Source organism: Phascolarctos cinereus, unplaced genomic scaffold, assembly GCF_003287225.1.
Source record: "Phascolarctos cinereus isolate Bilbo 61053 unplaced genomic scaffold, phaCin_HiC Scaffold_5;HRSCAF=322, whole genome shotgun sequence".
Lineage (NCBI taxonomy): Eukaryota > Metazoa > Chordata > Mammalia > Diprotodontia > Phascolarctidae > Phascolarctos > Phascolarctos cinereus.
The window spans coordinates 15,434,878-15,459,780 of record NW_027555958.1 but is presented as its reverse complement, the minus strand read 5'-3'; the positions used below and the strand labels follow the sequence as shown (position 1 = coordinate 15,459,780).

The following is a 24,903-nucleotide window of genomic DNA, read 5'->3' as shown; positions in this document are numbered from 1 at the left end:
TCTAGACATATGAGAATTTGGTCATTAACATAAGCTAAGGGGGGGAGGGAGTCATTTGCAAAGAAGACTCAGAGTCTGAACCCAGATAGATCAGACAGGCAGACAGATAGAGAAAGGGAGAGAGGGAAGGAGGGAGGTATGAAAGGACCGGTTTCCAACCCCCACAATTAAATTTGAAACTGGAAGTGATGGATAGAGCAGTTGCTGTTGAAGAGTGAGTCCAGTTGAGCCAAGAAATATCTTGGAAGCAGAGAATCATAGAAGTTACTCAGTGAATCAGATGCTTTGGATGAGATATTGTTCCAATGAAATGTTAGCCAAGCACTGTGTGGATCAGCTAAGGTTAACAGGGGAAACATCCGTTCAACACAGAAGCTATGTCCATCAAGAAATTTTTATGAACAGTTCCTAAGACAGAAAAAAGATATCAAAGTTTACAATGGCAGAGTTTTCTCCACTCCTAGGCCTCCTGGACAGGTTTTTATACCTGTGTCCTACCTCTCCCTCACAGATACTATGTTAATTGGTGGGAAAGAATGACCTATTTATATGAAGATTGTGATGTACTTTAGTATTCATGCACTTGCTTTAATATGAATATCTGTGATATTACTTCTTTGGTCTTATTGCCAAGTGAATGGTTTTGTTTAAGACCTAAAAGAATTATCATTGTAAGTGTCTATTGTAAATGAAGCTGCATCAGTGGGGGGCTCAAAATTGAATTGATGAGTAAGGGGGAGTATATTTCCTGACAACACAGGAATTCTTCTACCACTACCATATATGTTCATGTCATCTCCTCTGTTGGAATGGAAGTTCCTCAAGGGCAGAAATTGATTCATTTTTTTTCTTTGTATCTCCAGCATTTAGCACAGTGGCTGGCACATAATAAGTTAATAGATACTTATTGATTGATTAAGATTTGGCTAACTTTTTTTTTCTTTTCACAAAGGAAGAAAAAATGTCTGAGAAAAAATCTTTACAGAAACCCAACGGCACCAAGAAATCCATGAGCCCAGTGAAGAACTCGCTTCAGGTACAGCTTCTTGCTCTGCATTTTCCATTGTTTCTCCATTACTGACCTTCTTATATCTAAACACAACCCTCAAGGATCCATTCTCCAAGCCTGGATGTGAATGCGCCTTGTCCTGCGCTGAGCCCATCAGGAGACAGCTTAAGTCTCCTGAGTCCCCAGTGTTTTCCCAAGAGTGTCCTTTCTATTTCCAGTCCATTAGCAAGACAACAAAGACATGATCAACATAATAGGAAAAATGGCAGTCAGATGTGAAGCACTGTGGCATTTGTCTTTGAAAAGACTCTCAGAGCAAGTCCATTGATAAACACTTATTAAACATCTACTAAGTGCCAGGCACTGTGCCACACTCTGAGAATACAAATTTTAAAATTGAGACAATCCCTACCCTGGAGGAGTTTATATTCTGGGGTAGAGGGCTTTTGGGGGGAGAATATGGACCTTGGGGATAAAAGGACAAAAACTGACCTCAAGAACCTTGCATTCTCCTGGGGGATATCTCCTTTTTCATTTGTTTTTCATCAATCTCTGGACTACAACCAATACCTACAAGCTGAGGTGGCAGCTTGCAGTGGGAGAGGTCTGAGGAGTAAACTTATTTAGGCCAAAGGCCTCACTTTGGGAAAGTTCCTTCGCATACCATAGAATGTTTCTTTGTACTAGCTGTCTTGGGTCTAAAATATGGTTGGCCTTTTCCCCCCACTTTTCTCTAAGGTCAAAGAAGAGGAGAGTGAATATTCTAAAAGCTATTCCCAAAAGATTTCTCTCTTGGAGATAAACCCCTCAATGATGGATGGACATGGATTACAGGTACAGGAGTTTGCCTGGAATCTTTTATTTACCATTGATTGCCATACTTTCTAAAGTCCATAAACCTCAGACACTTGCTAGCTCTGTGACCCTGAAGAATTGATTAGCCTCTCTTGACCTCAGTTTCCTCATCTGTAAAGTGGAAATAATGGCACTTAACTCCCAAGGTGGTTGTGAATATCAAATAAACTCATATACGTTTTACAACTTTTAAATCACTAGAGAAATGCAAGCTTATAAACATGGCCCTTGCAAGGACTGGATATTAATGTACCTCTTCCCGGACTTGGCCCACCATTATATAACAAAGTCACTGGAACTCAAGTGTCTCGACTTCCTTTTCCTAAGAAGAGTCATATCTGGTCCTTCCATGGGCAGCCAAGCAGGGATACCTAAAAGTTGGATTGCAAAAATCTAAACCCAAGCTCTGGGCATGCAATGAGATAAAATGGGATTCCAGAGTGTGATATGCTGGACCCCCCAAAAAAAAATTAGGATAACATCATAGATGTGAAGGGACCTCAGAGGCCATCTTACCCCCTCTTTACAAAAGAGGAAACTGAGGCCCAGAGATATGAAGAGGCTTACCAAAGGCTACACAGATAATTCATTGGAAGAGGCAGGATTCAAACTCAGGTCCTCTGGCAAGACTCATAGGACTATAGACCTGAGCTAGAAAGGACCTCCGAGGTTGCCTGCTCCAATCCTCTTTCCTGAAGGAAGCCAGCTAGAGCAGCAGAGCCTCTTCTGATTCCAGACCTAGGGCCGTTTAGACAGCAATAAGAGGCCTCATATCCTGTCCCTAGTGTATAGAATGTGGGAAGGGGAGGGAACCATTCCCCGGGGATTCTCCCTGGTCGAGCAATATGTGAGACATTGTGTTCTTCTGGCAGTGCCCTACATAAGGAGGGACAGGACAAACTGTAGATGGTCCAGAGTAAGACTGAGAAGGATGGTAATGAGAGGACCGTGCCCCCCAAAGATCCACTGAAGGAAATGAAGATGTTTAGCCTGGAGCAGGGAAGCCTTTGGGAGGCCATGTTAGCTATCTTCAAGCATTCCAAGGAAGGCCTGGTGGTAGAGGGATTCAGTGCCTTCTTTTGTTTGAGCAGCACTCAGACCAATGAATAGAAGTGATGGAAAAGCTTACCGAAGTGAGATTTAAAGAGAAACTTCGAAGAATAAGACTCTGGACCACTAGAATGGGCTGTCTCAGTCTGGAGCAGACAAGAGTATCCTGGGAAATGTTTAACTGGCCCTCAAAAAAAAGTTTGCCTGACACACTTTTCAGTTTGACCTGCATCATTGACATCTCCCTTAAAGTTGAGATAATTGACAAAACACTAACTCAAGCCCTGACCATTTTTCAGATGTAAATGTTCTCAGTGAGAATTTTACGATCAGCTCTCCCAAGCTTGTAAGGAGCTGGCTGCAGCACATGCCTGATAGCGGTTCATCTGCTCAGTTGGGATCTCCAAGCAGCATCTGCAGGGTCAGTCTTCAGGGTTTTCATAGAAAGGATTCGAAATCAGCAGCTGCTTGGACCAGACGGCCCAGAGGTCACTGCCCCATCTGAGATTCTGTGACTCTCAGAAATCACGTAACCTTCTGGCCAGATCAGTCTTTCCTTTGCTCTCGTCTAAGCCGCAGCATTCTGAGGCTCTGCCCTTACCGGCCAGCCCTGGGAATCAGAAGAGGGAGAGAGGCATCAGATGGCTTATCTTTCTTAGTAAGCAGTCTGCTGGTGGAAGCAGGAAAAACAGCCTCACTTAGTTACTGTAGCACACCTAGCTTATCTCTCAACACACCCCACTAAGAATCTATCACAGAGCACGAGGGCTCATGGCACTTCCCGCATTGTGTCTGCTTCTGCTCAGCTTTCTGGCTGAGGTGTTGACAAGCACTGAGAACTATGAAGCAGTGTCAGGGAGGAACAGGGGGGCCTGAGCAATGTCTTACCTGGAAACTAATGGGATAAGGATGAGGCCATGTCATTGCATGTGAGTAGTCACCCTGCTACCTGACTCTCCTTCTTTTCCTGGGCACAACATTGTAGAATTTGGTTCTTAAATGCAGGCCAACCAATGCAAGGCAATTCCATTTCCTTTTCCTGTGCCCCTCACAATTCATTGGGAAGACACCAGTTAACATAGCCATGAAAATAAGCTCAAAGAATGTACTGGCCTGCCTTGCCCATCAATCAGGTGAAGGACAGCAACTCTTCCCACCCACATTGCCGCTCCTTCACCTCTGGTAGGAGCCAGGAGGCTACCACCAAAGCTGAGTTAGCCAGTAACAAGTGACCCCAAGCATCTCCACAATGAGGAAGGAGAAACAGGAGAGGTTCATAAAGAAAAGGAGAGGAAGGGAGAAAAAATGGAAGGGAAGGATAAGGAACGGGCAGCACAAGAAAACTTGTGATGGGATAGGAAAAAGAAAAGAAAACTTAATAAACAGCAGAGGAGGATTATGTCTTCATCCCCTGAAATGCACACACACACACACACACACACACACACACACACACACACACGCACATAGCCTAGGTTGTAAACTTGTCTGAGGTTGAACAAAAACTAGAAATATGGAAGATTTGGGGGGAGGTATAATTAATCCCATTCTGAACATACCAAGTTTGAGATACTAAGGAAGCATTCTAGTGGAGAGGTCTAGCAGGCAGCTGGTGATGTAGGAATGAGGAGAGAGGGGAGGAGAGGCAGAGAGAGAGAGAGGACAGAGACAGAGAGAGAGGAGAGAGAGAGAGAGAGAGAGAGAGAGAGAGAGAGAGAGAGAGAGAAGAGAGGAGAGAGAGGACAGAGAGAGAGAGACAGAGAGAGAAAGAGAAGAGAGGAGAGAGGACAGAGAGAGAGAGACTAAGAGAGAGAAGAGAGACAGAGAGAGAGAGAAGAGAGGAGAGAGAGAAAGAGAGACAGAGAGAGAGAAGAGAGAGAGAGAGGAGAGAGAGCGAGCAAGTGCAGGTGCCTAAGGTGGTGTGAAGGTCTAGGTCACAGTGTAGTATGAGGGCTCTGGATTGGCTCAAAGCGGGCCTCTGACATTTGCTACTTGTGTGACCTTAGACAAGCCACTTCCCTTCTATTTTGGCCTCCATTTTCTTATCTGTAAAATCAGTAGTAAGAGGTCCCTCCCAGCTCTGAATCTGACTACGAGTTGAGGTGGTTAATAAACTGGCCAAAGTGTTTGAGAAGATGTTCATGTGTATATTGATGTCCCCAAGCAAAGGGACGGACAGAAAGATGTAAACTAGATTCTCAACTCAGAGGTCCGTGTCACCTCCAGAATTCTGTGATTCTGTAAGTTTTCTTGCCCTGTGTATTTCAGATTGTTCCACCAAAGGACACACACCCCCTGCTTGTCCTGCTCAATCCTAAAAGTGGGGGAAGACAAGGAGAAAGGTATGTATTAATATTATTATTAATTATTATTATTATCATCATTATTCAAAGAAGAAGGGCCTGGCAAGCAGCCATCCTTGAATTTCCTTTTACAGTAGACTTCTTATATTAGTAGAAATTACAGAAGCACCTGATCCCCTCTCCCACCTTTTGACACCTTTCTTGCCCAAACTGTATAGAAGAGCTAAGAGGAGGAGTGATCTTGTGAGTTTAGGCAGAGCTCTTCTTGTAATAGAAGCCATAGTCTTGGGACCAGGTGGAGTCAAAAATTGGTCCATAGCGATAAGGGATGTGAAGAGTGAGAAAATGCTGAGAAAAGAAATCTTAGCCACACTAACTTCATGAGACATTCCAGCTTTGAGAAGACCAGGTGTTCGTCTCATCAGTAAGAGTCCATCTGGACATCTTTTTAGAAGCTGCTGGGCAGAGCATGAAAGAGAATCAGTATTTTTAAGTAGTTTTTCGTTGCTGGTCACAGATATTGCCATGTTTGGAGGCAGAGGTAGTTGTGGTATAGACACCAGGAGTTAAGTTTCAAGACTATGTGAAAAAAAAATGGAAGCAAGCTGGAACAAACAGGGAAGGTTCTGGGGAGGTCCCTCCCAGTTCATGTAGGGACTCATCTGGGGTTCCATGACCCTTGAACTCCAGCCTTAGGAACAACCTGAGAATTGGTACTTTCCACCTCAGTCCTCACCAACAACCCTCAGCCTGACCCTCCCTCCTCATTCCTACATACTCTCCTGATCCAAAGCCTGCTCCCGTGCTATGAAGGCCATGATGGGAAGTCACAGCACCTAATGTATAAACAAGACCTCCAGGGAAGAAGAGGCTCTAACAGAATGGGGACTCCATACTCTTTATTTGCCGATGACCTCTTTTGTTCTTGGCTGAAAAGAGAACCTTCAAGTCATAAGGTCATCAATCATTCCAATTGTTTCTTGGAATGGCGATGCAGCCCTCTTCCACTTGAGAAGGTCAGGGCTCTAGAACTTGCCATGGACTTTGGTCCGTCCTGTCCCTTCTCCTCACCATGTAGTTTAGAAGTGGACTGTTGAGGTCATTTGTCTGCTAGAACTGCTCCCAATGACATTTCCTTTCTGTTTCTGCTTTTCTCTCCCTTCTTTTTGTTTCTATAGACTCCTTCGGAAATTCCAATATCTGCTCAACCCCAGACAAGTTTACAACCTGGAGCAATGGGGGCCTATTCCAGGGTATGAAGATGCCATCCTCTTCTGATGCTTATCAAGTTCTTTCCTCTTTCCATCCCATAATAAGCCATTTTCTAGTATTCCATCCTTCCCTTTCACTTCATCTTTCCCTCCTATTCTTCTCCCTTCCTATCCCTTTCTTCACAAACCCCTCAGTTTCCATTTTATTTCTGGAGGTGCTCAGGAACATTTGTTATTGGCTAACTCATTTTTGGAAGTAGCCTCCTGGCTTCTGGCCAAGGCAAAGTAATAGTCATATGGGTGAGGGGAAATTGCTGTTGTCATTTTCTTGATCGACAATCAAGGCGGGCTGGTAAATTCCTTGAGCTTATGTTCAAGGCTGTGTTAACTGACATCTTCCCAATGAATCATGAGAATCATGGGGAAAGGAAATATAGGCCCCCTTACCTATTGGCTCATATTCTACATGTTGTACCTAAGTAAATATGCAAAATTAGGTAGCAGGGTAATTAGTCACATGCAGTATAATTACCTCCTCCTTATTCTAGGAGATTGTCCAGTTTTCAAGTCCCTTATTCCCCCACCATCTCCTTCCTGACTTTCATTCTTTGTCAATGCTTTGACCTGAAGCAAAGCAAGGAAGGAAACTTTCCTTCAATCTTTTTGTGTTATGTAGAGGTTTGTGGGGATTATATGTTGACAGGGCCCTAGATGTGGGGCTGGAAGGGACTTTGGAGGCTGTCTAGCCAAACTCCCTTATCTTAAAGATGATGAAACTGAGGCGCTTACCCAACATCACATGACTTAGAGGTGGGATTTTAAACCAAGGTCTCCAAATTCCAAGGTCATGGCTCAGGGGATGAGCTAGAAGTTACTACAGTAACTAAAATGAGGGTCTAAATCTGTGGGATTTGTGTACTGTTCTCCCCATGAGCAGAGGGGTTATCAAAAAATGTGTCCTAGCTGATGCCTCTCTCCCTATTTTAATTCCCTATAGAGGAAAGTAAGGAGAGACCCTCAGAATGCTGTGCCTTAGACAAGGCTCCAAGGAAAGACTGATCTGAGAGCCAGTGCTTATCCACAGGGGAAACCCCATTTTCCCAGTTATATGAAGGACAGGACACACCCACCTGGGACAGAGGCCAGCAGCCCTAGTCAGGAATGGGATACACATGTTTCAACCTACCAGAGGCACAGGGGGCCACATAGCAAGAGATGGTGTGTTATAGTGAACAGAGCTCTGGCCTTGGGGTCAGGAAGCCCTGGGTCCTAATCGCACAGGAGACACTGAGACATAAACACATCTGTCTGACCCTGTGATGAGTCATCTAACTTCTCTAAGCCTCAGTTTACTAATCTGTAAAATGGGAATAATAATAGCACCTTCTGCACAAGGTTATCGTGAGGGTCAAAGAGATAATACATGTAAAACATTCTGCAAACTTTAAAGATAGATGGATATATATGTGCATATATACATATATATGTATATATATATATATACATACACACACATACTCATATATATGTATATGTAAGTTATGATGATCAGTCAATGATGCTTTATTAAGCCCCTACTATGTACCAGGTACTGTATGAGACGTGCACTTTAAGAAAATTGGCTTTGGCAACTGAATGAAGACTGGACAATGATTGACAGACCCAGCAGCAGCTTTTGCAATAGCCCAGGATGAGGTGATGGTGGAGAATGGACAACAGTTTCAATGTGAGGACAGTTTGCTTTCCCTCGGCATTTCCCAGCAGCTTTAGCCACATGAGCTCCAAGGCCGCCATGCTGTCTGACATGTTGGCTACTGACAGATGTCAGCGATGTTGCTTGAGGCCTTGTTACATTATAGGAGGCCAAGGCCAGTATAGTGGGGACATCTACTGGCCAGGACCTAGAGCAGGTGTTTTTGTGAGTCTGCCTGCTCGCAGGTATCTTGGGATGGCTCGATGCAGAACAGAAAGTAGACACTCAGGGCCCCCAGCAACTAGGCAGAGCCTGGCAATGGCAGCCACTTAATAAAAACACTTGCTGGACAGAATGGAATCCCGATATGTGGTCCTGTGTTCTGACATATTTAACTTCATAGGATCTTAGATCTAGAGCTGGGGGAGGCCTCAGAGATGCATTCTGGTCCAACCCCTTCATTCTGCAGATGAGAAAAGGGAGGCCCAGAAAAGGTAAGTGAGTTGCCAAAGATTGTCCAGGTAGTAATATCAAAAGTTGTATCTGAAGTCGTATAAATCCTCTCCACTCTGGGTTCAGCAGTTCCAAGAGCACCAGCAAAAGGACTTCAAAAACAGCATGCGAATAATAACTCAGGGACAGACTAGACCTGTGATTTCATTACAGTTTAGCACACTCCCAGGGAGGAAGCCCCTCTTCCAATGCAGGTGGCCAATTTCTCCACAATTAATGGTGTTAGCGATTCACCTGGGCACCGAGAGGCAGACTTATGCAGGGGCACACAGCCAGGATATGGCCAAGGTGGGCCATGAACTCAACCAGATCTTGCTCACTCTGAGGCCAGCTCTCTAACCACTATGGAACACTGCCCTTCAAGGCTGCAGCTTGCAAATGAATAGCATTTCATGGTTTATAAAGGTTTTACATCAATGGCCTTATTTACTCTCAAAGCCATCTTGGGTGGTGGGAGGTAGAGCAGGACTTCCTACCCCTGTTTGGCCAGTCAGGAAACTGAAATATCAGGGCAGGGAGAAGAAAATTGCTCAAAGTGACCTCACCTTTGAGTAGGTGCTAACGCCCGGGTCTTCAGGCTCCTAAGGAAGTGGAGATGCATAAGGTCTCTGAGGCCCCTAGATCCAGAAGGCAACGGTTCTTCTGACAATAGCAGAAGTCTCACAGAATAATGCTGAAAGAATTTTTATTATTTCCCTTCTTTAACTGAGACATGCTCTGTTGCCACAGATAAAGGGTATTGTTGCCACTGAAGCTTATGTAATGGTGGAGTGTCTTCACACGCATCCCTTCTTTTTACCAATGAAATAGAATGTGACCTACATGACAGCAGGACTGCTTCAATTGTGTCTTTGTGCCGGGCACACAGAAGGTGCTTCTGACATGTTTGCTGACTGGTTAGAAAGCTGGGCCCAGGGAAAATAAGCCACTTGCCCTAAGTCATAGAATGGTAGTGAGCACCTAAGGTGAGTTTTGACCTCAGGGCCTCTGAGTCCAGTGCCAGTGTTCTGCCCACTGCACCACACTACCTCAATCCCATTCTTACAGAAGGTAAGCCCAGCTGCCAACACCACACATTCAGTCAATAAATATTTATTGTGTTGTTTAGTCATTTTCATTCACATCTGACTCTCCATGACCCCATCTGGGGTTTTCTTGGCAAAGATAGTGGAGTAGTTTGCCATTTCCTTCTCCAGCTCATTTTATAGATGAGGAAACTGAAGCAAATTGGGTTAAGTGAATTGCCCAAGGTCACACAATTAGTAAGTATCTAAGGTTGGATTTGAATTCGAGTCTTCCTGACTCCAGGCTGGGCGCTCTATCCACTGCAGAACCACCTACCTGCCCAGACATTTATTAAGCACCTGATATGTCCCAGGCACTGTGCTGAGTGCTGGAGATACAAAAAGAGGATAATGAAGTCAAAAACTCCCTGTGCTGGATTAGAGCCAGCCAGTTAGTTCAGTGTTTTCCACTGCAGGATAAAGTGAGAGGGAAGGCCGGCAGCCTAGACATCAGAGCAGAGGGAAAGAATGGTACCCTTACGTGTCTGGAATCACTGCAAGATGCTTCTTACATTTAAGAGGCTCCCTCAGGATTTTATAATTCATAAAAGCACCATTTAATCAAGCTGACTGTGGGCTACAAAATGCACCCCTCACCCCTCACCCCAGTCTAAAAGGTTAGGTACCTTCAGTTTCTTCCAAGTTCCTTCCTTCATCCCAGGAAATGCTTTGGGGGATTTGGGGAGAGGAAGTTTTCACCTGGATCACCCAGCATCACACTGAGAATTGTCTAGTAAACCAGCCTGTTTTGACTTTCCTTATTCTTCCCAGATTGAATTTTTTCCGTGGCGTGCCAAATTTCCGTGTGCTTGTTTGTGGAGGAGATGGGACTATAGGTTGGGTACTGGATTGTATCGGTAAGTAACAGAGCCTGGAAAAAGGGGATGGTGATGAGTAGAGGGTGGTCAGTATTTGAAGAAAGAACAGGAAAAACCCAGCATGGACTACACATTCCTTCCATTACTAATATAATCATAGCTCACATTTGTAAATAAAAAAAGAATAGTTGCCTGTCCTGGTTAGAGAAGCAGACTAGAACTAGAAAGGGAAGGCTGGCTTCCCAAGAGGCCACACAGAAGGTGTCTGGAACTTGGAAAAGGATGGACTCGGGGAACCAGCCACCTCCAGGAAGGCCTCACTGGACCATAGATCTAGAGCTTGGGTCCTTAGCCTTTTTTGTGTGTTCTGGATCCCTTGGGCATCCATTTGGTGAAGACTGTGGACCACTTCTCAGAATCATGTTTTAAAATGATAAAATACATAGATTACATACACAATAAAATATAGAGAATTACAAAGGAAGCCTATCATATTGAAATAAATATGTAATTGTTTTTCCATCCAAGTTCACAGATACCCTGATGTCTGTCAAGGGGTCCGTGTACCCCCAGGTTTAAAACCTTTCCACTGCTGGATAAGAGACCTTAGAAACCTCCCCAATCCCCCCTTCTACAGAGAAGGAAACTGTGGCCCATAAATGTTGAGTGGGGTCACAAAAATAAATGAAAGTCCCAATAGAGAAACTCCCTCTACCAATATAATCAACAACTATTCTGTGACTTAGAGTCTTAGAGATACCTAAAGCCCTGAGCCTTGCCTAGCATGTGTAGGGGCAAGATTTGAACATAGACTTTTCTGACTCCCATACCAGCTCTATACCCATTGTGCCTTGCTACCTCTTCTTCAGCTCCAAATCAGAACAATTTCTCCAGAATTAGAGCTTGTAAAAGATAGATTGGGCAGCTTTGAGAGAGAATGGGCTCCCCCTTCACTGAAGCTCTTACAATGGAAACGGATGACCAGTTATCAGGTCTGATACAGAGGAGGATCAGAAAACAGCTAGACTCACCAGCCCTGAGGTCCCTTCTAACTTGGAAGTTCTGTGAGTCCACCAGCAGCACGATGGAGGCAGGTGGATATCCCATGAGGAAGGTTTTCATGGCAGCCAATGGCTGGTGGCTAAGCCAACTTTGGGGTTTTAGCTGAGAGGCCATTCTAGTGTCTCCTTCCCCCAGGAGCCAAAAAGCAGACAGCATTGCTCTTTTCATAATTGGTCATTATCTTCACTGACCATTCTAACAGGCTTCCCATCCAAATAGAGAGAATTTTACCAGAAATCTACAAACTAAAAGGAAATAAGAGAGGATTTCTGACTTGGACCATCTGTTAGAGTAGCTGCGGGAATCCAGAACCCACTGTTTCTACTTTTTGTACTAAGTTAGCTCCCATGTTAGCTTAGTTAGCTCTCACTGGTAACATGAATTAAGAGCCTGTCGCTGGTAAGAACCAGTGATTCATGGGGTTGCATCCACTGGCCAAACCTGATGAATGCCTTTTGTTCCTTGGATTACAGATAAAATTAATTTTGTCAAACATCCAAAAGTGGCAATCCTGCCTCTTGGAACAGGAAATGACCTTTCCAGGTGTCTCCGTTGGGGAAGAGGTGAGGTTTTATTCCCATTAGGGATCTATCCCTGGGGACCAGGGTCTAGCCTCATTGCATTTATGAAGATAGCATAGAAAATTGCCTTGAGCACATATTTAAACAGAATCATAGGGCTGGGGTGGGGGAGGGACCCTCCTCACTATTATTTTTATAATTGTTGTTATCATTATTATTGTTACTACCATCATCATTATTTTGTTTTTCTTATCTTTATGTTCAATGGAACTCAGATAAAGATGATCCTGAAACAAGTTGCTATCCTGGTATTATGCATTAATGTTTAATGGTTGATAGTTTTATTATTAATGATTAGTAATAATGATAATTGGCAAAAATTAACTATCCACAAGCATTTATTAAACCCCCCTCTGTGATCCAGTCACTGTGCTAATGAAGTTTAAAAAAAGAAGTCCCTACCCTCAAAGGGCTTGAAGGGATATAAGCAGTGATTGAAGTTGGGGCACTAACAACTGGGGGGACCAGGAAGGGCCTGTCACTTAAGGAAAGTGTCCCTTGAATTTAGCCTTGAAGAGAGCTAGGTATTCCAGGGAGAGGAAATGGTCCTGCAGTGTTGAGCACAGTGCACCAAGAGAAAAAGAGCACATTCCAGGAATGCTGAGAGCCTGTACAAATGCACGTGGGATATAGAACATCACATACTGGAAGAAATAGCACAGTTTGGTAGAAGGCACAAGGGGAAGGATTTCTAATCAGCCTGGAAAGACAGACTGGAGCTAGACTGTGATGGGCTTTCAGTGTCAAAGAAGAGTTTGCATTTTACCGTGAGGGCAATGAGAAGCTACTGAAACTTGTTGAACAAGAGAGTGACCTGAACTGTAGAAAGATCAATTTGACAGTTGTATAGAAGACAGATTGGAGAGGGAAGAGACTGGGTGTGCAAAGACCACTTCAGAGGCTATTGGGAAAAGTTGAGGCAAGGAGTGGGAAGGGCCTGGACTAGAGTAGTGTAAATAGAGAAAAGGGACTGGATACAAGAGGAAGTGGAAATGACAAAAGTTGGCAACTGCTTGGATATTGGAAGGGTCAAAAGAGGGAGAAGTAGAAGATGACTCCTCAGTAGAAAATGCCATACCCATCACTATCCCCTGCTCAAAAAGTTTCAGTAAATAGCTGATGTGGGATTTAAACCCATATCTTCCTCACTCTATGTCTAGTGTCCTCCCATTGAACCACACTGCCTCACTGAAGTAGGGCAGAATGTTCTCATTTACGACAGGACTCGTATCATGGAGAGCTCCTATTATGTGTGAAAGTGGGTCCGCCCTTCCTAACTCCTTCCCCCCACCAGTGAATTCAAAGCCCATGTCATTGTCTTCCTGTGGGATCCATGGTGGCAGGTGATTTTTACCATCGATTCCATTCTATTCAATCGGCATTCTATTAGTGCCTCCTATGTGCACTGTGAGCACTACCCCAGGCACCAAGCGAGATATGAAATCTAGAGAGGGCACAACCCCTGCCTTCAGGGAATTTTCAGTCGAGTCAGGGCATCAGATACATCCCTAGAACTCTAACCAGAAACTGTCACATAGGTAGCAAGTGACCCAAGCCTCTTCAAGAGCAAGGGACACACAGGTGTAAGCTCAGGTGAAGCTATGTGACAGGACCAAGGACAGATACCAGGGTATGCATGCTAGGTCACTGCTGGCTACTTAGCCTCTAGGTGGGGCAGATCAGAGCTGACCTTGGTCCTGAACTGACCTCTTCTTCTTTTAACTAAATTTTAATGCTAAATAGATGCTATGCTCTCTTATTTCTATGTTGCTAAAGAATAGGCAAATATTAAGTGGGGAAAAAAGAGAAAAAGGAAAAGGGGTTAAAAAGAATGGGCAAAGACTGTCAGAGCCCTCAAAATTCACCATCTACTAAATATGGTGCCCTGGAGCAAAGCTCTAGTAGTACTTTTGGCATCCTCTACTCCTCTCTCTCACTTACCCCATATATCCATTATGTTGCCAAATCATATCACTTCTATCTTCCCAACACCTCTCAGGTACATCAGTTCTCCCCTCACACAGGCACTAGCCTGGTACAGGCCTTCATCACCTCTCACCTGTGCTACTACAATAGCCTGCTGAAGGTTCTCCCTGCCTCAAGGCTCCCCCATCTCCAATTCAATCTGTACCTCCACAGAGAAACCAAAGGAACTTCACTAAAGTGCAGGTCTGACGATGTCACCCACCAACTCAATAAAATCCAGGGGCTCCCTATACCTCCAAAATCAAAAATCAAGTCCTTTGTCAGGCATTTAAAGCCAGTAATGACCTTGTCCCTCCCTGCTTCTCTCTTTCACTTCCCTCCCTGCACATATTCACTGGCCTCGATGCTGTTCCTCACATGAGGTATTCCATCTCCTGACTCCTTCTGCCTCCCCGGCTTTCTGCAAGACTCACTTCAAATCCCACCTTCTTCAGGAGACCCTTTCCAGTCCACACACAACACACACACACACACACACACACACACACACACACACACACACACACACACCCCTCCATACTTCTTTAAGATTGCCTTCAATCTACTCTGTGGTTATCTTTTATGTTCCTTAGTATTTCCATCTTGACTCCCCCCTCCCATTAGAATTTGAGCACACTAAGAATAGGTTCAGTGCTTTTGCCCTTCTTTGCATTCCCAGAGTCTAGCACAGTGCTTGGCACGTAATAGTTGCTTAATAAACGTTTGTTGATGGATGGATTGATAGTCATCAAGCATGGTGTCAGGCACTGTGCTAGCTACTAAGGAAACAAAAGTAAAACAGGACCTGACCTCGAGGAGCTTACATGCCAACAGTGGAGACCATGCTTAGCTATAAAACAGTAAATGGAATAAATACATATTTGTTGGGGAAGGAGAGCATGAGCATCTGGGTAGGGAGGGCAAGAAAGGCAGTCAGGAAAGACTTCATGTAGAAAGTGGAGCCTGAGCTGAGTCTTGAAGGAAGACAGGGAAGCCACAGTACATAAGCTGTTGCACATACAGAGATAGTCCTAAGTCATGTTGAATGAGTAAGAGGGACAAGTAAGTAGAAGATGAGAAAGGTTCGTCCTGATTACTTCCCGCTGTTTGTATCCTATAGATATGTACTTGTTTGCATTTTAGCCCCTGCCCCAATTAAAATATGAGCTCCTCAAGAGCAGGAAATGTCTTTTGTCTTTCTTTATATACCCAACACTTTGCACAGTGCCTGGCACACAGTAGGCACTTAATAAATGCTTGTTGACTGACATTGATGGTGCACTCACTGGTTGCATGCCCTCATACTCATCACCAGACAAATTACCAAGGTCCTGAGAGACAGTGTGTACAGCAAGGCCATGTGTGTTCAGATAGCCCCTGAGGCCCATAACAGGTAGCCACCCTGGACACAGTGCCCATGCCTAAAAGTGTTGACTTGAGAGCATTTTTATTGTTACTATTCAGTCATTTTCAGTCATGTCTGACTCTTCATGATCACATTTGGGATTTTCTTGGCAGAGATACTGGAGTGGTTTTCCTTTTCCTTCTCCAGCTCATTTTACTGATGAAGAAACTGAGGCCAACAGGTTTAAGTGACTTGCCCAGGGTCACACAGCTAGGTAGTGTCTGAGGCCAGATTTGAACTCAGGAAGATGAGTCTTCCTGATTCCAAGTCTAGTGCTCTATGCACTGTAGCTCTACCTAGTTGCCCTAAGGAATTTCTGTACTTACCAATGTGAATTGGCACTTTCTCTGTAACTTATGGTCTTAAAGAGTTGCCTGGGGGTCTGAAAGGCTAAATAACTTGCTCAAGATCACACAGACACAAAGTGGTAGAGGCAGGGCTTTACTGCAAGTCTTCCTGACTCACAGCTCAGCTCTGCATCTGCTATGATTATAATAATAATCATTGTTAATGGTTATAAACTGAGACAGCACAATAGAGAGCTAGACTTACCACCAAAAAGACTGTATGACCCTTAGTAGGTCATTCATCTCTCACTGTCTCAATGAACCCTCTAAGATCCTAAGATGCAGAGGAGGGGCCAACTGCATTGGTGGAAGGAGCATCCTCACCCAGGAGTTCTCTCTCTCTCAATGATATCACACACCCAGTTTTTATCCCTACTATCAGCTGAACAACTTGTTCATCAAACACAAATAATCAAATAAACAAATAAGACAGAGATCAAAATCTTAACCCAAACTCTTCAGAACAAAATTAATTAGCCAGCAAAAAGCAAGCAAAAAAAAAAATTTCTATGTCCCCTTCTGGAATTGGCCTAAGTTCCACCACTATTAGACTTATAACTTCCCCTTTCCTTTCCTTTCTTTTCCTTTCCTTTCCTTTTCTTTCCTACATAGCTATACACAGACTTTTTTTTGAGGTCTCTCTGCCCCGTGTCACGTAAGCCTTTCCTTATTTCCTTGAATGTTTTATATTTATCATTTTCTAGCCTCATGAGATTCCATTAGGTCAATATAACTATAATTTGTTCAACTATTTTAAAATTGTTGGGCATATAGGTTGTTTGCCAATTTTTGCCATTATAAATAAAAGTTATGGATTTTTTTTTTATTTAGTTCCTTTTTTTCTCCTTTCTTATGATGTTTTGGAGAGAGATACCTAGAAATGGTGTGACTAGATCAAAATGTATAATCAGTCTCATGATCCTTATCATGGCCATATTTTTCTTCAAAACATTTGCACCCCTCTGCTGAATCACCAATAATGTATTGAGAGCTCACTGTGTCTATGCTGACAGCTGACCTGTTGTCTTTGCTGACATGTTGATTGTTTCTGCTGTAATGGCAAATATAATGCAATGCTCCCCAGGTTACGAAGGTGGCAATTTGATGAGACTGCTAAAGGACATTGAGCAAAGTTCCGAGGTGATGCTGGATCGGTGGCAACTTGAAATCATCCCCAAAGACAAGGACAGTAAAGGGGACCCTCTTCCACACTGCGTGTTCAATAACTATTTCTCTATTGGTGTGGTGAGTTGATTGGGAATCTTCTTTCCCTTCTAATGAGGGAATGGCAGAAGTGAGGAGAGGTTAGCATCCATGAGTGTCTACAATTCTTTCCCTTTTGGCTTCCCATTCTGTCTGCTCCAGTCTTTCCCCTGACTTTGGAACCAATCTGTCCCTGTCAAACTATACTTGGCTTCTAGAGGTACAGATTCCCACCTCTACCCCCAATTAAATTGATCATGAACCCAGGTTAGTAAAAAAAAAGTTTTCAATTAAGGCAGGTTGGAGTTTTTCAAGAGCAAAGCTTATTGAAAAGATAATAATGTAATTTAAAATGATTCTAAAAATCTACAGTAATACAGAAATGAATGAGTTTGACTTTTTAAAAAAACAGTGTGGTATAATGGAAATGGTGCTGTGCCAGGGAGCAGGAGAAACCAGTAGAATGTAAGCTCCTTGAGAACAGGGACTGCTTCATTTTGATCCCCAACATTTAGCAAAGTGTTTTGCAAATAGTAGGCACTTAACAAAAACATCTTTAGTAGACTACAGGAGACCAGGGTTTCAACCCTGATGCTGATGCTTGCTAGCTTTGTGACTCTAAGCCATCCTTTTACTTTCTTTGAGCCTCAGTCTCATCAACTATAAAAATGGACACAATCTTTGAAATATACAGGAAGGAAGAAGGAAGGAAGGAAGGAAGGAAGGAAGGAAGGGAGGAAGGAAGGAAAAAAAGAGACTATAAGGGTATCAGAGGATAGCAAAAATTATAAGACATAAGCATAACCGATATATACATGGATTGATTTTGGTATTCACTTGGAATATTGGCTTCTCACCTGCTGTGACTAGTAAAAATCTGATCAAGGGTTTGAATTAACTCAGAGATCAATATCTAAGTTAACCACCAAGGGGTGCTCTACCGAAATCCACCCTCAGGATTTCTCTAATTTGCCGCAGTTTCACAACTAGCCACTAGAGGTCACTCAAGTCTGCAAATGCCTGAGTCGCTCTCTAGATGTGGTGGCAGTGCTCCCAATTCCATTTCAGAAGTAGCTAAAACAAAACAAAACAAAATAACAACCCAAAAAAACCCCCACTTCTCATTATCCTACACTCCCAATCTAGTCCTAAAGATGAAATATTGATCAAATATTACAATATAAAATTTGCTTTTTTTATATTCTCAAATCATTTCCCCTACCCAATGGAATATTACCCTCTCTTGAAGCCTTTTCTTTTAGTATTCAAAGCTTCAATGTCTGATCACATAGCTTTCATAAAATTGGATTAAGAAATGCAAAAGAAAATTTATTTCTTTCCCCTCACACCTGACTCCTCCAACCTTTGATTCAGATGATAATATTTTCCTAGCATGCACATCGTTTGCTAACAAAAAAGAATGGGGGAGGAAGATTCACTACCAACCTATCTCATGTTTCACGGTTCAGGTAAAAGAAGAAAGTGACCTTCTTCCCTCTCCTCTTAGCCCCAGCTCACAAGACTGCTAAAGTCATAGTAGCTACTGGTCCTCAACCAACATTGGGGCAATGCTGGTCATGTCACTGTCTCTGCTCTTCACTTCCCAGAGGAATCCCCAAAGTTCATTTCTCACCCTCCCAGCACTACCTGCTTCATGACGGAAAGTCAGAATGGACAAGGAGAGAAAAAAGGGGACAACAAAACTGCGACAATGTCTGTTTTATCCATATCTCAGAGAAGTCTTCTTGGTGCCTGGGGCCAATCCCACTTCCCTTGTCCTCTCTCACAGAGATGTTGGGGCAGCCTCATTTGTTTGAGTGTATATAATGTTTCTATGTATATGTATATATACACGCTACATATGTATTTCTGTATGTCATGTATGTATATGTGTATCCCTGTACAGACCTGACATCAATCCGTGCCAATGCAGCCTGGCCACTCCTCTATAATTTAGAGTCAGAGAGAGTTGCCTGGATCACTGAGACATGCAGATAGGAAGTGACATACAGCTAGGAAGAGTCATAGGCTGGACTTAAACTCAGGTCTTTATGACTCCAAAGCTAGCCCACTGTCTTCAACACCCTACTGCCTCTTACAACTTCTTAATCAAAGTTATTAAACTCAAGGCCCTGCCTGCAAAACCCAGAGCCTGAACCAGTTTAAAACACAATCGGATAATGTTTTACAAAATATAACTACAATATGACACTGATAAAGTTAACTTGTAGTTTTCTAAGTTAATATACTGCAAGCAGGGATACATTTCTTTTTGAGCTTGATACCGCTGAACAATTTCTTCTTCTCCATACATGCCCCAGGGCTTCTTTTGATGGCTCCCAGCTGACCCCTTTCTGAATAGCAACCAGAGCTCCCCTTTCTACGGGGCTGCCCAGTCCACAAAGCTGCCTCCCAGCTGAGCAGCCTAAGGCTGACTAACTCCCAGTTGCCCAGCTAGTGTCAGAGGCCAGACCTGAGGGAGGGTCTTCTAACTTCGAAGTGGAGGGGGCTTCCTAGGCCAGCACGCTGCCTTCCCAGTGCTCTTTGTAGACCTGCAGTCAGGTGATACCCCAAGTTGGTCTTTTCAGCCATTGTCCCTTGACCCCTCATAGTGATGCCATTCGGTCATCCTCGTAAACAAAGGACAACAAACAACGAGCCCTAAGTTATGCCAGCTGTGTGACTCAACTGTTAATTTAAGCTCTCAGAGCTCTAGGCAGTGCTTGAAGACCACGCATTACAAGAATGCTACCAACCTGCATGGGGAGAGGGCGCTCTCTCAGAGTTCTCTATGCCGGTAAACCACAGGTCCAGTTTCCATGCTCTCCAATCTTCGTTGCCATCTCAGCAGTATTTGACACCATCAACCCCCCTTCCCTCCAAACTACTTCCTCTCTTGGTTTCCATGGCACTGTTCTCTCCTCGTTCCATTCCAGCCTTTCTGAATATTTCTCCTCTGCATCCCTTGTCATCTCCTTTTCCTCCTCTTGTCACCTAATGGAGGATGCTACTTTAAATTCAATCTTCAGCATTCTATTCTATGCTTTTCTTTGGGTCACTGTATTCCACCTTAAGGTTTCATCTCTGTCCCAGACCTCTCATCTGGGGTCCAGTTTCATATCTCTAACTCTACATCATCTCAAATAAGCATCGTGTTTTATTTCTCATGAATGCCACAGAACTCAAGTCCCAAACTAAATGGGTCACCTCCTTTGACCCCCAAACCGACTTTCCTTTTCCTATTTCCCTCAACATTGTTACACTCTTCTCAGTCACTGAACCTTGAAATCACCTGTAACTCATCCATCTCCTTCATTCTTCATGTCAACTCAGAGGCCAAGTCACTATGTCATACTGGGAAAAAAAATGCTGAATTTGGAATCAAGGCCCTAGGTTTGAATCGTAACTCCTTTTTGTATTCTGTGGGACTTTGGGAAAGCCAAGCCATCTGGTCCCTCTCACCCTAAATTTCTTGATCTGTGTAATAAGGATCCAGCCAGATAATCCCGAAAGTCTCTGCTAGCCCTGAATCCGTGATCTGATGATCCTATTGACTCTTCCTCTCAAAGCCCCACACAACTCATTAAGACTGTAAACCATAAAACAACTGTTGATCTGCATTGGCAGGTGGGGCTTCCTCCCCACGGAGTTGTCTAAACCAGGAAATCACAGGACTGGATCCCCCCAAAGATGTTTTCCTCTTCTTCCCCTTCCTCTTCAATTCCATTCACACAAAATTAATTCATAACCTCTCAACTATATACCATAACTGCCTCTTTGTTGGGTTCTCTGCCTTCATCAGTCAATCAACAATCATTTACTAAATACACACTCTGGTCATTATTTCATTTGATCCTCACAACAACCCTGTAAAGCAGATGCTATTATTTTCCCCATTTAAAAGATAACAAAACTGAGGCTGGCTAGATGACTTGCCTAGAGTCACACAGTTAAGTAAATATCTGAGGCAGGATTTGAACTAAATTCTTCACTATCTGTCCACTCTATGTAGCATGCCCCCTCACTTCCTTATTTCCAATTGGAGTAAATCTATGGCCAGGGTATTTTATTCTTCATCATATTAAGTGATACTTAAAGCAAAGTGTGGGAAGGTTTGCAAGGCACTTTTAACATCGTGATCAGTCATGAACAGAATTGTGCTGTCCCTTAAAAAAAAAATCGGTCTCCTCTCTTTGCTCCAAATTCTCCTTTGAACTGTGCAGTCAGAATTCATTAATCAATCAGTAAATCCAGAATGGATTAAATGCTTACCAGGTGCCAAGCTAAGCCCTGGGAATGTAACAAGCACAAATATGGAACCCCTTGCAGGGCCTTCTCTATTCCCAGTCCCCACCACCACGCTGGTCTCACTGCTCCCCACTCCAGGCCAATGGATTTCCTCAGGTGTCCCCCAAATATACCAGACCTAGGCACAGAAAGAGGGTTGGGTTTGAAGCCAGAAGACCTGGCTTCATCTTGGCCCTCTGTGTGGGAGGCCATGCAGGGCCAACTCCCTCCTTTCACAAGGAAGAAAACTGGACCTTGTCCGAGGTCACCCAGGTAGTAACAGAGCAGAAATTCAGACTCAGATCCTCGGACCCCAAATCCAGCTTTTTTCCCCTCTGCCGTTTTTTGTGTATCTCAGTCATAACAAGGTTCTGGAAGAAACCGAGTCATACCATCCTCATTTATCTCCCTCCATACCCAATGTAGTGCATATACTAGGCACTCCATAAATAATTGTCAGATAAATTAAATAGGTGCACCAATTAATTCATTAACTCATTAAGTGGCTGGTCTAACAACTGAACAATCGCCACCTGAATGCTTAAGAGCCACCAGCAGATTAATTAGAAGTCCCGGTTAATTAATCCTGGTGTGATATTAATTTATCAAAGAAATACAAAGCTTAGCTGGTCCTCCCTTGGGGAAAGGACCCCGCTAACATGCCAGAGCATTGCTGACTGCTTGTTTCAGCCAATCTGTTTGGATAGGTGGTTTTCTAATGCCTTTCACTGCCAATGGACCAGTTTAATTGAACCATAAGTGGCACACACCAGGCTTCTGTCAAGCTCTCTTCGCATTTTATTTGTTTGTTTTGTTTTGATCCTCCAGGCAATTGGGCTTAAGTGAATTGCCCGGGGTCACATAGCTCATAAGTATCTGAGGTCAAATTTGAACTCTGGTCCTCCTGACTCCAGGGCCAGCACTCTACCCACTGCAGAGCCACCTAGTGGCCCCCTCTCCTCACCTTTGATCCACATCAAATTCTAATTTATCCTTCCTTTTTCCAAACATTTTATTACAAGGTCATAGAATCATATTACCATAGATAGAAAGTAGGAAAAGACTTCTTAGTTTAACCCTATTGCTTTATTTTTTTCAACCTCCTCCTTACAAAGATGTGAATCAGGTAAAGAGAAGTGACATCTAATAGAGCAGATTGGGGATTGGATTCAGAGTCAGAAAGACCTGGATTCAAATCCCATGTAGATACTTCCCAGCTGTGTGACTCTGAGCAAGTCACTTAACCTCTCTGTGCCTCAGTTTCCACCTCTGAGATCCCTTCCAGCTCTAGCTCTGTGACCCTTCACTGTGACTTGCCCAACCCTGGTCCCATAGCTTTCAAGAGAACAAGGATATGAATTCAGATACTCTGACCCCAGACCCAACAGCTGTTTTCACTGCACTTATTATCTTACCTCCAAATCCTGTGGGGGGATCACAGGACACCAGCCCTAGAGCTTGGTCAGATTTCAGAGACCTCTCACTTTACAGATGGGGAAACTGAGGCCCAGGAAGATTAAAGGATTTAATCCAAGGTCACACAAATGGTCACAGAGCTGGAGCTGGAAGGGAACCTCGGTGTCGTTTAGTCCAATGGCATTTTCGTGGGGGAAGGGATCTGAGAGATCTTCAGCCAGAGCTAATCTGCCTTGGCCATCACATAGCAGATATTTTCTGTGTTTGCATGCTCATTCTTTCCCATTTGAGGAGGTCCACTCTACACAAAATCAGTTACCACCATGTAGCCTGAGCTGAGCCCAGGCCTGACATTTGCAGATGGCCTTCTCCTTATTTGACTTCCTAAACTTTGTAGGACTACATGCATTAGATAGATTTTTTTCTTCCTAAGTCAACGTGTAGGGAACCAGCCTACCATTTACATCCCTGTTTGTACTGATTATCAGACACCCTAGGCAAAGAAGCCTTGTAAATACTGCACTGTATCTGCAGGAGCTGGTACAAAGCATTATTGACAAATGTTTGCTGCCTGTCATATGTAAAGAGGCTACCATTCCCCACCAGAAGTAGGGCCAGTGGGCTGAACTATTATTCCAGGGTTGATAATGAGTTTGCACTAAGAAATCCATATTACCCTCGCTGGTCCCATCAAGACAAATAGCACTCAGTTTCCTCTCATCACCAGGGATTGGGACCCAGAATCTGGCTAGGGAGCAGAACCAAACTGAAGAGGCTGTACCCAGCCCTCACCCTAACTGCTGTTGTTCCTGAATGCCATCCTAACACAGATAAACAGACAAGTCTTTTAGGCTTAATAGGGATCCGGCATTCCAGTCATGGTCCCTTTGACTGATGCCACCAGCAGGTCGAAGGTTTCAGACACCCACCTCCCCCCACTTCCCCTGGCATCCTCCTCCCCATCCTTCATTTGGGGTTTGCAGAAATGCCAAAGCATCAGGGATATCACTGACAGGAAGTTTTGATTACAACATAATTCCTGGGCAATTTGTAACTTTGGAGTCCCCAGGGACCTTGTATGTCTCTAAACCTTAAGGTAAGGAAAGGACGACTAGCTTCTGGATGGGGTGATGCACATTCCCAAAGCTATTAATAGGGGGAACCAGGGGCTGGAGGAAAATCTCTCACCCCCTCTTTCCAATCAACTGTACCATCATTAGAATAACAGAATTTTAGGCCTGGAGCATTGCCCAAAGGTTAGCCGCTAGGCAAGGAATGTTTTGGCCATGATAGCTCATGAAACAGATAAAAATAGAAAACAGCCCTCAGCCCCATGAAGGCATTTCCCCCTTTTGCAATGATGGTAACCTACTCATAAAATAGAGGGTATAGGGTGCAAAGAATCATCCAGTTTCTAGAACATCGACAAGCCTTAATTTAATTGTTCACACTCTAAATGTTCACACTCTTTGCCCATCAATCAATAAGTGGATGTACTACTGGAGGAAATGACTCATAGCCATATTGGCATTCTTGCTATATATGAAAACAAGATACAGTGAAGTCACAGCAGAGGGGATCCCATACATTTTTCCTCATCAAGGTGACCATGGGGAGTTCATTTTGTCTTGTATTCGAAAGTAACCAAGAAATATAATTTCACGGGACTCTTGTCCATCTTGCCTTGCATCAACAGATGATCACTGTGAAAACAATCAATAAGATCGTAGATTTAGGAAGGGACCTTAAAAGACATCAAATCCAACCCCGTCATTTTGTAGATGAGAAAACCCAAGCTCAGGGAGGTTAAGTGACTTCAGAGGTTCATAGACACAGAGCTAAATGGGACCTCAGAGGCCATGCCATCAACCCTTCATTTTAGAGAGTTTAAATGACTCAGCCCAGGTCACAGATCTCATTAGAGTCTGAGGTGGGGTTCACACCCAGGTCTTCCTGATTCCACGTCTATTGAAACTCCTGCTCCAGTTTCTCTTGCAGAAGATAAAGAAGTAGAGACATTCTATGAAGAACTTGAGGGACCTCTCCAAATTGAGTCAACATTCACCTTGGCACTCAGTACCTTCAGTGCAAAGGTGGGCATGGGAGGATATTGAAAAAAAA

At 43.7% G+C, this 24,903-nt stretch overlaps 1 protein-coding gene across 1 annotated transcript in view; it reads left to right on the top strand.

Annotated features, from left to right (window-relative positions):
- The first annotated feature begins 956 nt into the window (after positions 1–956).
- The window catches only part of LOC144454057 (diacylglycerol kinase beta-like), a 139,342-nt gene continuing 115,395 nt past the window's right edge, over positions 957–24,903 (top strand). The window contains exons 1-7 of the mRNA XM_078154692.1: positions 957–1,036; positions 1,748–1,843; positions 5,183–5,256; positions 6,396–6,470; positions 10,470–10,555; positions 12,052–12,141; positions 16,961–17,121. Of these exons, the coding sequence (XP_078010818.1) occupies positions 962–1,036; positions 1,748–1,843; positions 5,183–5,256; positions 6,396–6,470; positions 10,470–10,555; positions 12,052–12,141; positions 16,961–17,121 (657 nt within the window). The 5' untranslated portion in view covers positions 957–961. The remainder of the gene's footprint in view (positions 1,037–1,747; positions 1,844–5,182; positions 5,257–6,395; positions 6,471–10,469; positions 10,556–12,051; positions 12,142–16,960; positions 17,122–24,903) is intronic.